The 13,900-nt window shown below is 39.3% G+C and overlaps 1 protein-coding gene across 3 annotated transcripts in view; it reads left to right on the top strand.

Annotated features, from left to right (window-relative positions):
* Nucleotides 1-13,900, top strand: part of SLC12A1 (solute carrier family 12 member 1) — a 47,121-nt gene that overhangs the window by 28,107 nt on the left and 5,114 nt on the right. For all 3 annotated transcript variants that reach the window (XM_038146795.1, XM_038146794.1, XM_038146796.1), the window contains exons 17-24: nucleotides 46-157; nucleotides 2,555-2,695; nucleotides 4,540-4,646; nucleotides 5,496-5,578; nucleotides 7,674-7,817; nucleotides 9,713-9,844; nucleotides 10,073-10,184; nucleotides 12,605-12,691. In XM_038146795.1, the coding sequence (XP_038002723.1) occupies nucleotides 46-157; nucleotides 2,555-2,695; nucleotides 4,540-4,646; nucleotides 5,496-5,578; nucleotides 7,674-7,817; nucleotides 9,713-9,844; nucleotides 10,073-10,184; nucleotides 12,605-12,691 (918 nt within the window). The remainder of the gene's footprint in view (nucleotides 1-45; nucleotides 158-2,554; nucleotides 2,696-4,539; nucleotides 4,647-5,495; nucleotides 5,579-7,673; nucleotides 7,818-9,712; nucleotides 9,845-10,072; nucleotides 10,185-12,604; nucleotides 12,692-13,900) is intronic.

Below are 13,900 nucleotides of genomic sequence, written 5' to 3' on the forward strand. Positions count from 1 at the left end.
TCTGTACATCAGCCAATTACACACAACCTCTTTTTTCCCCACCAGACCCCAGTGCTTAGCATTAACAGGAGCTCCTATGGTCAGGCCTGCTCTGCTGGACATCACCCACGCCTTCACGAAGAACAACGGGCTGTGTATCTGCTGTGAGGTGTACACGGTAAGGGAACTCACCCCCATCTGCACACCCAGCACCAGCGGGGGCTGCGGGACTCTGTCCACACCCCATCTCACCCAGCACACGGTGCTCCCACTGGTGCTGACTGGCAGCTGTGCACACCAAAGAGATTCGCACTGAGAATTGATTTTTTGACACAGAAGCTATGAGCTGATACAAAGCCTGCTGGTAAATGCCTAACTGAGATGCATTTCAAAGTTCATAGCAGGTGAACCAAAAAATGGTTTGGAGGAAAAAAAACAACATTACAAGGAAAGATTTTAGGCTTAGAAAACAGAAAACCCCCAAACCACATACAAAACACTAAATTTGAAGGGTTATTGTGTGAGAGTCAAATTACCCAGGTTCTATTTTCAGCTTTGTCACTGATTTTCAGAGTTGGGTTTTGGCAAGTAATTCAGCTCTCTTTGCAGTGGTTCCTCCAAAACTGTTACAGTGCTGGTTTTGAGGATAAACACGCTCTTCTGAGATGTAAAGAGAGAATCAAAGTGTATTCCTAGATATAAATACACAGCACATGATGCATCTTAGACAATGAAGATCTAGTCTCTCATCAGAACAGAACAAAAATAGATAGTTTGTAGTGTAGGGAGAAAAATTATTTTAAATATTACAGTGCCCTTTTAATTTTGAGAGAGAAAAAAAAAAAAGCAGAACAGCTCATGGCATTAAATGAATCTGCAGAATCTAGATAATAGAATCAGTCCAGCCAAGATAATGTATTCCTCTATAGCAGTAAAGGAATAATTCATTTGATGCTGCCACATTGCAGAGAGAGAGTACAGAAGATCCACATGTGATTCTTCCCAAATCAAATGAATCTATAAAGAATGAATAGTCCTAATTCTTCCCTCCTATAATTATTGTTCGATTTCCCACTACATTCACTAAGCATAGAACCAATCCCAACAAGATCCTGAGACTATGCAGCTTCCTAAAGTTAAGTTTCAGCAAGTTTTCTGAATTCTTAGGCATGTTCCTCTAATATTAGAACTTTCTATGGATGACTGAGATTTCATTCCTGTCAATACAAAAAACCCCAAAGACTATTTTGTTACTATAAACTTTGTAATTATTTAGGGGGGGCTTTCTAATTATTTCTTCAGCAACTTGAGTGAAATTTCATTTCCTTGGTAATAAAAGTGTGACAAAATGAACCTTTATGAATGGCAAAATTGTGGTAAAAAACAGAAGATAAAATTCACAATTACACTGAAGAGCAGCCTGCAATAAATATCACAACAAATGCAGCAAGACTATTCAGCCATAAATGTAACACCCAGCACATTCTGCCTCAAAAGCTGGCATGCCTTTAGCAATGCATAAAGTTTTGAAACACCATGCCAGAGAGAACATCTTCCATTCTTTTCTTCCAAAAGGCAGCAAGAAACTTTCCAGGAACATGGTGATACATAGCTCAGAAATGGACAAAATAAAGATGATTTCAAGATTACTTGTCTCTGAGGTTATGGCTGCATGTTGGCTTGAACAGTCTGAGCTTTCATAAAAGGAACTATTTCTGCTTTTACTCCCTGCCTTCACGTAAAATACTTTTTCAGGGTTAGTCCTCAGTCTGCAAATTCACAGGACTCCTTGTACAATTGCACAAACGTTCCACAGGTGCAAAGGAGGAGCAGGGGAGGACTCAGACAGGCACCTGGGAGAGGGGTGGGTCTGGCCAGCAGAAACTTATTGTGCAAGCCAGTTACAAAACCACCCTCAGGTGCTTTCCTTTGAGAGACAGGGAAGAAGGGGAAGAAGGGCAAAACTTGTTTGTTTCCCCTCCTTACTCACAATGAAACTTCAAGCTTATTGTTCAAGTTATTATTCCCAGCTCTTCATACGTCCAGGATCAAATCCTTCTTAAGTTATACCGATGTTTTGTGACTTGGATATGGATTTCTTCCCATTAAATTACCAGATGACTACAGAAAGAAAACTGGCAACAAAGGCATTTGCATCTTTAACTGCATTGCATCAACTCTTTTCTCTTATGCCAGCAGACAGGAACTTAACCATGTATATTTAGATCTGCTGAGACTCTTTTACATAGTCAAGCCAGGGAGGGACTTTATTCACTGAGATGCTTTATCATACCTTAGATGTTTTTTTAAGATGTTACAATCCATAGTACTCCTTCCTTCAGTCAGAATCACTGCATTTAAGTAGCATTAACAGCCTCAGCCCCCTCAAACAGAATGTGAATAACGTTTGCAGCACAGATATTTTCAAAGGGCTGAATCTCTGTGGACCCTTTTTGGAAAGGTATTTTTCTGACTCTCTCCATTTGCTCCCACAGCAGACTAGGTAACTCCTTCAAAATCACTGTGTGATGTACAATACAAAGCCTTCATAATAATATTTTACTGTATCATGCAGGGACCACGCAAGCTGTGTGTTAAGGAGATGAACAGTGGCATGGAAAAAAAGCAGGCCTGGCTCACAAAGAACAAAAGAAAAGCCTTTTATGCAGCAGTGGCAGCTGACAGCTTCAGAGATGGAGTCAAAAGTCTACTTCAAGTAAGCTTTTTGTTTACAGAACACACAGGAGAGCGCACATCAAAGCATCCCTTTATGGGAGACATTACTGTTTGCTTGTGAAGAAGCTCTACATATATATGGGTAATGTTATAGACAGAAAGGGGGTACATGTATATTACATTACAGATTATTTCATAAAGACCTAGTTCTGGGCTACGGAATTATGAGACAAGGCATACTGATTCTCTCCTAAATGAACGAGACACTACCATGAAAAAAGAGAAGCATCTACAGGGCAACATATCAATGTCTATGCAGCTGACACTTGATACACTTCAAATCAATTCTATTGTTTGGTATTACACAGCATATTAAATACCTGAGAATGTTTTGGCAATAAATGAAAACTGAAAATGTGTAATATACATTTTCTGCAAATAGCGAGAAGGTCATTTAAATAAGTCTGCAATATTTTTCTATTACTCTAAGAAGGCAGGAGATAATTTCCAACAGTCCATTTAAAATGGCCATAATGAAGGCACAGAGACACTTTTTTCATTTTTCCCATCTCCTTTCCTCTCTCACATATATGAATATTTAAACATATAGGTACTGAGGCAAAATATAGAGAAAACTCATATCGCTTTCACAAAATACACTGCTGAAAAAACAACAGTGCCAAGTGAGACAGTAGGGAGCCAACTAAAATACTCTGGGTTAAGTCACTCACTGGTGTCCTACCAGGGCTCTTTGTACACTTGCTGAATGGACAGTACAATTGAGTGAGATGAAATGCTATTAATAAACATCCCTTTGTTCTGTAAAAGCCTCACAAAGACACTTCATCTTGGGCACATACATCGTCTCAGTAGAAGATCTTTCTGATGTTTTTGAGAACTGCTCCAGTCTGATGATCTCTTCCTTTCCATTACTACATGAGCACTATTGACAAAGTCAACTACTAGACCCCAAATAATTCTCTTCCAGCAAACAGAAGGATAACCATATCATCACTATTGCAACCTAAAGACATCAGCAACAATTCCCGATTTCAACATAAACTGGAATTTATGAGTGCTACTCAAAAAACCCACCAAGGTTCCAAAAGTTTTTACCTATTTCCTGTTTGCTAGTAGAAAAACTTGGCAAGTGTAACAACTTTACAAGCTGGTGTTTTGTGTGTCTCCACCTAAAGGTTCCCAATACACTGAATATTTAGATTTCTATAAACACTAGGCTAGCTGAATCTAGACTTTACTTCCCTTACTTGTCCAGGTTTTAGCATCCAGAACCAGTTTTGAAGGCAAACTAATATATTGCCAAGCCATTTATTTTTCCTGTTTATAAACCATCATTTTATCTACAAAGCATGCTCAGCTGATTTTGGATCATCTTTTGAAAAGAACACAGCAACTGAAACAACAACAGTTTCCAAATTCAAGGCAAAAAAATATTCTTAGGAGCCTATCCCTTCTCTGTGTCTCTGAGATGTTTTAAGACACTACAGACCCACTTCATCCACTGAGTATTCCAAAGCTGATAAAAGCTTTATGACATTATATCAGAATGAACATACAAACAGTTCTTGAACTCCCTCTTGATTCCAAGTTATTGAACCATTTTAATGAGAGCATGTCAGAAGAAATGCAAATGAATGCTAATTTAGCAAAACTACACTTCTGTCATCTAAAATAATTTATAGTTGGAATGATTTAAAGCTAATCTTTCTGCTTTATGCATGCATATGAGCATGAAGGGCATTTATGAAATGCAATCTAGTTGTGTCTCCAGAACATTACTTCAGTTATCTTTTGCCGTTACTTTTCATTTACAGTACAAGCATGTATGTGTACCTCTCTCAAGCAGTGTTTCAATATTGGCAGGCCTCAGGCTTGGGAAGAATGAAACCAAACACCCTGGTGATTGGATTTAAGAAGGACTGGAGAAGTGCACCTGCCACTCAAGTTGAGAACTATGTGGGCATTATACAGTAAGTCAGCTCAGTAGCTCCTTTTTCACTCCTCTTAGACTAGATTAATGTAGGATTTCCACAGAGAATTTCATGTGTAGAAACAATGCAAGGACATAGGTACAAACCTGGGCTCACACATCCTTGCTCTGTGGCTGAAGTTACTGCCCACCAAAAAAGGCTCGCTGGCTTCCCACACCTCGTAGGATCTGCTTGGCAAACACCTGGCACCATCAGAGCTGAGGTGGCTTGACAATGCTAAAGAAGCTGCACTGCTTTCAGCAGTGCTTTTGCAGAACTGTATTTTCCCATTTTTAGTGGTCAGGAGCTCAGAGAAAAACAATGCTAATGTACATACTGAGGGAATAAGAGAACATCATGGAATTCTTCTTATAAGCCTAAGAGACAGAGGAAGAGTTTTGCTTCAAATCTCATGTGTGCCTAAGGCTTAGCAGCTCTGTGGGTTGGGGTTTAGCTAGGAAACAGTCATTTTAGAACAGGCTTCTCATAGATGCTTGCTCAAAATTCACTTGTAAAGCTGAAACAAGTTACAGAGCAACAAAACCCACCTTGGCTTTGTTATTTCCTCACAGAAGGGAAAAAAAAACCCCTATAGCAACCTAGTTCCTAAAAAAGTGCAGTCTGAAAGACCCATTTCAGGAATAGCTGATCTGTTCCCATGCCCAATCAAACCTTTTTTTAAACAAGGGAAGAGGAGTACTACAAATTTATCTGGGACAATTCCTTCTGCAATTTTACCAAGTCTGTCTTCTCTGTGAGCACTTTCACTATCTTTTCAAAATAGCTTTCTTTCTCCATCAGCATGCACGATGTAAAACCATGTTTACTCTTCCTTTTCTTTCTTTCCAGTGATGCCTTTGATTTTGAGCTCGGTGTAATTATCATCAGAATTAGCCAAGGATTTGATATATCGCAGGTCCTTCAGGTTCAAGGTATGTAGCGACTCGACAGCTGAATATCTCTGCTGGTTAGATGCACAGCATAAGGAGGACTCTGACACTCAGAAGAGTCACCATCTGCTTTCTAGAATAGTTCCTACACTCACAACATCCACAGTTCGTCCTTGCTTGTGCAGTTCAAATCCCACCTGAAACCCTTGCTGATCACTGGCAGTGACAGAAGGAGTCCAAGCCTCACACATTAAGGGGCTCTGCACACCCGAGAACTCAACTCCCAAAGCAGCTGCAGCACGGGCACAGACTAAAGCAATGAAATCATCGTGCCACAGCAACCAGCTACCCTGCTGGTTACCCATATTTCCTTCCTGGTCATGGCACACCTTCCTCTGTCTGCCTACCTGCTACCCTGGGGACAGACAGCTGCGCTTTCGGTACCATCTCCGTGCAACTCTGAGTCCCACAGAGTTCGCCCCCCTGTTCGGGCTTCCTTAGGTTAGCAGTACATATCCCGAGGGGAAAGGGCAACCCTCCCGCCACGCCACCGCCATTCCGGGAGCCGTGCCTCGGTGTGGCAGAGGCGGAACGGCTCCCCGGGTTTCCGGCAGGCCGCTCGCCCCGAGGGCCCGCTGTGCCCCGGAGCGGCCGGGCCGGGCCCGCGGCTCTCTGCTGCCGCCCGCCGCCATCACGGCATCGGGTGAAGGCGCCAGCCCCCGGCGCAGACAGCAGAGGGAAAAGGCGCCAGAGACTCCTTCAAGGAACAAGGGTGGATGAACACTCCCACAGCACCGGCAGCTTGATGTGCCTGGAGACCCACGGGGCAAAACTACAGGGACTCAAAAAAGATTTCAAAATAATCAAGCTTTTCTTCACCCCCGGTGGTTTCTGAGAGGTATCTGCCTGTCTCTGCATGATGCCAGTCAGAAACGGAGTGCTCAAAATACAGTCATTGGAACACCTGTAAAAATACAATGAAAACAACTCTGCCATCTTAAAAAGCAGCAAATGTTCTCCAAGTGTTATGACACAAGGAGTGAGAAAGAATCAAGGAGGGGAGCCTTAAATACAAATAAATGTTTTGAAGCAGATTGACTACAGAGTCATTGTAGTGGAAATTGTGCTCTCTTATACTTGGTACAGCATTCTGTTCAATAGAAAAACTGAAATTTTAGTTTTGAGTAACCATTAAGTTTGTAGCTATCACCATGTCTAATAATCAGAAGTATGAGACTGTCATTGATTAAAAACTAAAAGTATGATCTTTCTGTTGGCAACTGAAAGTGCTAACAGAGCTAATAATGTCTAGCTAGCGAGGGTTTATTCGACTTTAACACAATGTCTTAAATGAACTTACCTCATATTTAGTTAACTTATTACTCAAATAGAAGATTTCCTTATGAAAAAAGTTTTCTGCAGGCAAATGCCTGGATCATATTTATTAGCGCCTCACCACAATATATTCCACAATAATACATAGTAGTTTTTTATCAGCAAAAGCATAAAAATGCTAAGATTAAATTGTTCTTCTATATTACTAAGTTTACAGAATTGATTGGCTAAATCTTACATGATTGCAACTAATGCTTAAAAAAAATCCCATGAAAAATATTTCTGCACGGAGAATGATGGTATATTCAGGATCCTTATGTATTTCTGAGAATCTCAAAGTACAAACCATGAGGCTTTGTTCTAAGAAGAGAGACCCACAGGCTAGAACTAAATACCTGAGCTTCCTCACTCTAGGAAAACAACTTTCCTAATGTCTTTTCAAATTCTTGGCTAAAGAAACCAACTAAACATCCACAAACACAACTCAATAAATAATATCTCATGCAACTGTAAAATGTCATAATACTGAATTTCATTTGGAAGAGACAACCTGAGAGCACCTGGCACACCACAGTGCTGTAGGCACAGGCACCCCAAGATAGGGCTTCCAGAGGTGAATTCAGCTTCCTTCTCCCTACTGGTTCACAAAGAAAAGGCATCTTAAAAGAAATTCATACCAGGAGCTTTACATTGTCTACAAAGTACCACAACATCAATTACATCATCACCATTAGCCCAATAAGGGATTTCATTTAAAAGACAGCAATGTCTTACCAGTTCTCTTACTTTTTCTAATATACAGAGGAATTAGAGAAGCTGGAGCAGGAGAGATTGGCACTCGAAGCCACCATTAAAGAAAATGATTTTGAAGAAGGAAAAAGGGGTATCTGTGGATTCTTCAAAAAAGCCAGCACACTGAATATCTCAAAACACGAAACAAAGAAAGGTAAGTCCCAAAATGACAACTTATCCCCAGTCCTTCAATGCATCACACTTTTACCAATATGCAAACTGGAATTTACTCCAAGCCAAAAACTCCTGAGCCACACAGAAGCCCCTGGAACAGAATCTCCCTTACGCCGTGGTGGCCAGAACCCTGTAACACAGCACAGCGACATCCTCTGCTGGCAGGACACGCTGTCTGCAGCACAACCATTTCCCCTCATTTGCTAGATAAACTTCCCAGCTTATCTTCACTGCTACTTGACAAAAACAGAACATGGTTATTAAAGTTTGAGGAATTCAGAACAAGTTGGTTGGGGGGTTTTGGGATTGTTTTTGTCTTTCCAATAGGGTGCTTTAAGCTTTTAAACAGAAAAAAAAGCTTTTTTTCCTCGTCTCTAAAGAAAATAGGAACATATGCAAAATATGCAGGGAACAAGCATTCTTACTTTACTTAACATACACACACACAAACTCAGTAAACAGCTGAAAAACAGGTAAAAATAGCACAACTGCTCTACAGTCTAAGCATAATTTCATAAGAATGCACAAGTGAAAGTGGTAAAAGTACTGGAAGTACATACACAGCATACTGTCAAATAACTAACATTGATGTGTAGGTGATGAAGTCAATATTACATTTCAGATATAGTGAAATGATACAGACCCAATTTAAGGTCTCATTTCACAACTGCTAGGCTGTAATGATAATGACCCACCTGAAGCCATGCTTGTACACAGACATGTATTTTGAGAGTTTTCACCTGCAGAGACAATTACATCTGGCTGTGCATGCAACTCCCCCAGGTGCCAGGAAGATCTACAGACTGGGAACATAAAATGCCATTATTCTTCAGCTGGCAGGCTTCAGTTGATTTTGTTTCAGTAGAACATATTTTTATGACAATTCCAAGAGTGTGTACCCCTGTTTCAACTTCCCTTTTTGATTTAGTTGAGAAATGCATAAATTAAATACATATTACACATTTTGGCTCTCTGTATTAGATAGATTATGTTAATAAATAGCCCCACCTCTCTGTTTTGTTTTGATGTACATACTCCCCAGAGCTGTTCCATCTCCCAGCAGAGATGCTAGAATTATAGAGGAAAGCCAGTAACTGCTTTGGAACTATCCTGTACACACTCCAGAAACACAGGAAATCCAGACAAAGCATTTTCAGAACCTAGCAGATCAGAGTAAAACCTGTAAAGAAGCCTGTTTGTTCCACTTAGAATACTGCTCTGACACCATCTCTGAAATCATCGAAAGAGAAGCAGTAATAAAGCCAGAGGCCTCAAAAGGTGGAATGAGAGAGGGTATTGTTAGTACAGAGTCAAGACCACATCTGTTCAAGCCATCCGAGCAAACAGCAAGAACCAAAATTTATTTCCAATCATCAGTGACCCAGTCAGCATAGGGAAACAGCCATGTGCTTGTATTTCCAAACTTCCAGCTTCACCTATGCTCCCCCTGCACCCCATCAGCTCCTTGCATCCACTCTGACTTTACCTTTCAGGGAGCTCTGTATTTTACAAGACAGCTGAGCTTGTAAATGATGCAAAATGACACATTTACTTCTAAAATCTATCAGATATTTCCCAGTTACTTTTTAAGGCCCCAGTGAATTTTACATTAATTAAAAAGAGACAGAGAACAAATAACCTATTTCAAAATGTTATAGTCTAGTGACAATGTGTTACACAAGCTTTGGTTTCTGTGTGTATGAGAAAATTAAAAGTCCAAACATCTACTCTGTACCTTTTTCTCAGATTTAAAGGATAGAAATTATGTCAGAAACAGTTCATTTTCCTGAAGCTTTCCTTCCATTTGGCTCCCTAAAGCTACTTATTGCCTCACTTATCAGACATCCTTCCACATTTTCTTCTTTCTCATTACAGAGAGCACCATTAACACCATGCAGTCAATGCACGTGGGTGAATTCAATCAGAGGCTGCTAGAAGCCAGCACTCAATTTAAAAAGAAGCAAGGAAAAGGTACAATTGACATTTGGTGGCTATTCGATGATGGAGGTAAGGAATTTGAGCAAGAATCACAGGGAGACTCCTCTGTTACCAAATATAAAAACAGACTTGGGAAGTTGCATAAAATTGGTTTTTATTAAGCTTACATAATCAATTTTCTGTCAGGCTTAAATGTTTTAAAATTAACTTGCATCCAACACTATTGAAGTGAAACATAGAATTTTTACCACACAATTCACTAATTTGATATTCCTCCAATTTTCTATGTTCTTCCAGGTCTAACAATCCTAATTCCTTACATTCTAACTATCAGGAAGAAGTGGAAGAATTGTAAATTAAGGATCTTCACTGGAGGAAAAGTCAATAGGATTGAAGAAGAAAAACTAGTGTAAATATAACTTTATTTGTCTCACTTGTTTAATGAATTAAAACTGATGCTGAATATAACGCATATCCAGCAGGAAGGTGGGGAATTTTCAGTACAACTGGTTTGTTGTACTGTGGGCAGCATGAAAAAAAATGTACTTGATTGAAAGGTGTTAAGCTTATGGCATAGCCCTTAAGGCTCTGCAAATGGTGATTACCAAAGGAAACCCATATCCAGCACCTTTTCCCATTAATAGCTCATATTCCCTTCTCTGAGATGAGCAATCTGCACTCTGTAATGAGAATATAATTACTTTTATGGGATTTACATGAGATTGTCCAGGTAACAGGAAGCAAAATTGCACATGAAGCTCTCACATGCAAATAGTATAGACAGATAACTCACATAAATGTGATTAACTGTGGTAAAATATAAAGAAGTTAAAGAGCAAGTTAATCAACTTTAAGGCCAAGTTGATTTTACTCCGTGTTTTAAAGAAAGTCTAGATTTCATAATCATCATTTCATAATCATTTGCCTTTGAGCAGATGAAAGGTACTAATACAAATTTATTTTTATCACCACTGCATGTAGGACTTTTCCTTCCTAAGCACTTCACACATTACAGCCACAACCATTTCACCACCAGTGGAAGCAGCTCAGTTTGGGATGAAAGTCAGTGACTGCTTAACAAAGAGCAGAAGCACCATGTTGAGAGTTAAAAACATCATCTCCAGCCAAAACTCCAGTGGCAAACACGTGTGAGGGCTGCAAGGACAGGAGTCAGAATCAGCAGCTTCACTAGGATGACAACACAGTGCCTCAGAAAGGCAGCTGCCACAGGATGTTCCCTTAAAGCAAAAGGGAACACAGAGCAAGCTGTACTCCACTGTGGCTCCATCAGTTTTAAACAGTACCCTAAAGTTAATCTACCTCTGCAGAAGAGATTACAAGTGTTTGTACAAACTATCCTTATAATTGGGTAAAAAAGCCCTAGAGCTTTTTTTTAAAAAAAAAAAAGCCTAGAGCTCAAGGACCTGCTGGGTAGTGTTCTCTGCCCCCTGCCCAGAGTCTGCCCAGTCTTGGCTGCTCAGGACTGCAAAGAGGCTCCTGAATCTAAACCCTCCAAGTCAACTGATTTGCTGGAAGTAGGAAGTTTTGACACCAAATGGGATTTGTCAAAACACGACAGTTTCCACAGAGGCAGTTCTGACACCTGCATGTCCCACAAAGGCCAAAAGTAAACCACATGATCAGGACAGCTGACAAAGACCCAGCTTGTCCCCAAGAAAACAGTTTGTCTCTGTATTGCTACCTAAACACCAGCATTCCTCAAAACATGGCCTACCTGCCACATGCAAAAGCCTCCAAAGAGACAAATCTGGGCTGGGTGATTCCTCCATTCCCTAGGTAGATCTAATACAAAATCATCCAAGTACAATTTCAGCCATGTATTTTGAATTCAGAAGTCAAATTTAACTGGACTTTTACTAGCATGTAGTTGCCCAAATATTAAAACCTTTTCACAGAAGCTGAGATTTTGCTCTTTATCGTGTTCAAAACAGGGATTGCCACCAGGGACATCAAGATTTATACAAGCTGTATGTTCTTTTTATACAAATACATTAAAAAGAAAGAGTAAACTCTCAGGTCATAAACAAATATGTATTTCTACCACGGTTTGCTCCTAGGAACTCTCTGACCTTTTCAAAATCCAAAGCTTACATACCAAAAATAGAAACAAAAAAGGAGGTGGGAGAAGGAGGTGTGGGGAAGAACCACAATATCCAAACGATGGTTCAAACAAGGGCAAAACTGACCTGATTAAACCTCTCTATCCTCAGAACAAACACACAAAAACCTATAAACTATTCCTTCTGCCAAGGAAGGGCAGAAAAGCAAATTATTTTTTTATGAACATGTATAAAGACAACATGTGAGTAGATCAATATAAATTCATAAATGAAAAAATATGAAGATTCTTTAAGTACTGGACCTTCTGGACCAAATTGTGACCAACACTTGCACTACCAGTATTGTAAAACTCCATCCACAGCATTCTGACAGTAAAAGAGTAACAGAAGCATTCTGTAAGTATTGGAGAATTCTCACCTACTGTATATTGAATATTCTTCCTTTATAACTAAAGCCTTTGGGAATACTTAAAGTACCATTTTTTCCCAAAATGTAAACACCCTGCCCTCTGTCTGCTATTAATTTCTTTTTTTTTTTGTGATTTTCATCAATCATCAGTTAAATGAATTATGCTACAGCAATCACATTAATCCAGTTCTGCAATAGAAATTGAAACTCTAAAGCATTTAAAGTAATTTGTCATATAGTTAAAGATATAAAATGCAGTTGCCTAACTCATTTACAAGTGTTCTTTGATATAAGGCACTCCAAAGTACAGTGATAAAACATTCTCTCTTTTGTTTTCAGGATGGCTTCACTCCTAAGCAAATTCAGAATAAAATTTGCTGATATTAATATCATTTGTGATATCAATATAAAGCCCAACAAAGAGAGGTAAGAAGCATTACCGAAAGCCACTATTTAGCAGCCAGCCTTTATCTAGAGCTTATTTCTTTTATGCTGAAAATTAAAAGGAAAGAAACCAAGAAAGCACAACACAGAAAATAACACTGTCACATCATTGTAATCATTGTCTAAGTACCAAGAGCAGGAAAAATAAAAGAACCTTTTCACAATCCCAGCTTAAAGGGTCAAAACCATGTTAGTCTTTTTCTTCATGTTGTAAAGACTAATTAGACACCACACTTATGAGCCACTAAATTTAACAGACATTTTATTATGATGTCTCATATTTATTTAGGTTACAACAGACTCCAGTCAGTCACAGTTCTCCTGTAAATTTGCCATCACTGTCAACTCAGCCTTCTGGGTTTTACAATAATTTCATAGCATTTTTCTGGTCAAACACAAGCATACTTCCTCTCTCCCATGAGGTCAATATTATAATGCTGCCCTATCACATAGAAATAATGAAGGCTTAATAGTTTTAAAAATTAACTTATCTACATAATTAGTGCTTTAAGCAGAGGTTAGGAAGTTGGTAAAACAATGCTCAAAAAGCTCCACCTCCAACTGTGTTAGCCAAATTTAAAAAAAAAAAATCCCAAAACTTAAAGTCCTTGCTTTCTAAAATATATCTCCATAGAAATCATCTATTTGTTCTACTTATGTAGAAAAAAGTACATAGCAGGCTGTTCAGGGGATAACTGAATTCTAAATTGAATTCACAGTATTGCTCTTAGTCTTAAAACTCCTCTGAAAATGTGTCCCCTTGCTATACTCTCTTCCATCCCATCCCTTACTCCAAGCAAAGCCTTTCCTCTGGGTTCAAGCGCAATCCCAGGTTAGGCTCTTCATCATCCTGTGTCCCATTTCTACACACACACAGAACTTTGCAAAAACAGTATAGGATTCACCAGAGTTTCTATGGACCATTGGAGATTTTGACTGAAGAAATGCAACTAAAGAATATAAAGGTGTTATAATGAGATACCGCAAGTCCCCTTTTAGTGCCCTCTTGATCTCTCAAGTAAAATCTTTTAATCATGTAAAGAACTGTGCAATACGTATCTTGTTTTTCCTCCAGTACAATGCAGTGATTTTACAAAACTAAAAGCCATCAAAAAGAATTAATATCTGGCATTAACATAAAAAGCCACACGCATTTGCTGCATCAGCACTATCTGAACCGAACAACTGAGT

The sequence above is a fragment of the Motacilla alba genome, chromosome 10 (assembly GCF_015832195.1).
Source record: "Motacilla alba alba isolate MOTALB_02 chromosome 10, Motacilla_alba_V1.0_pri, whole genome shotgun sequence".
Lineage (NCBI taxonomy): Eukaryota > Metazoa > Chordata > Aves > Passeriformes > Motacillidae > Motacilla > Motacilla alba.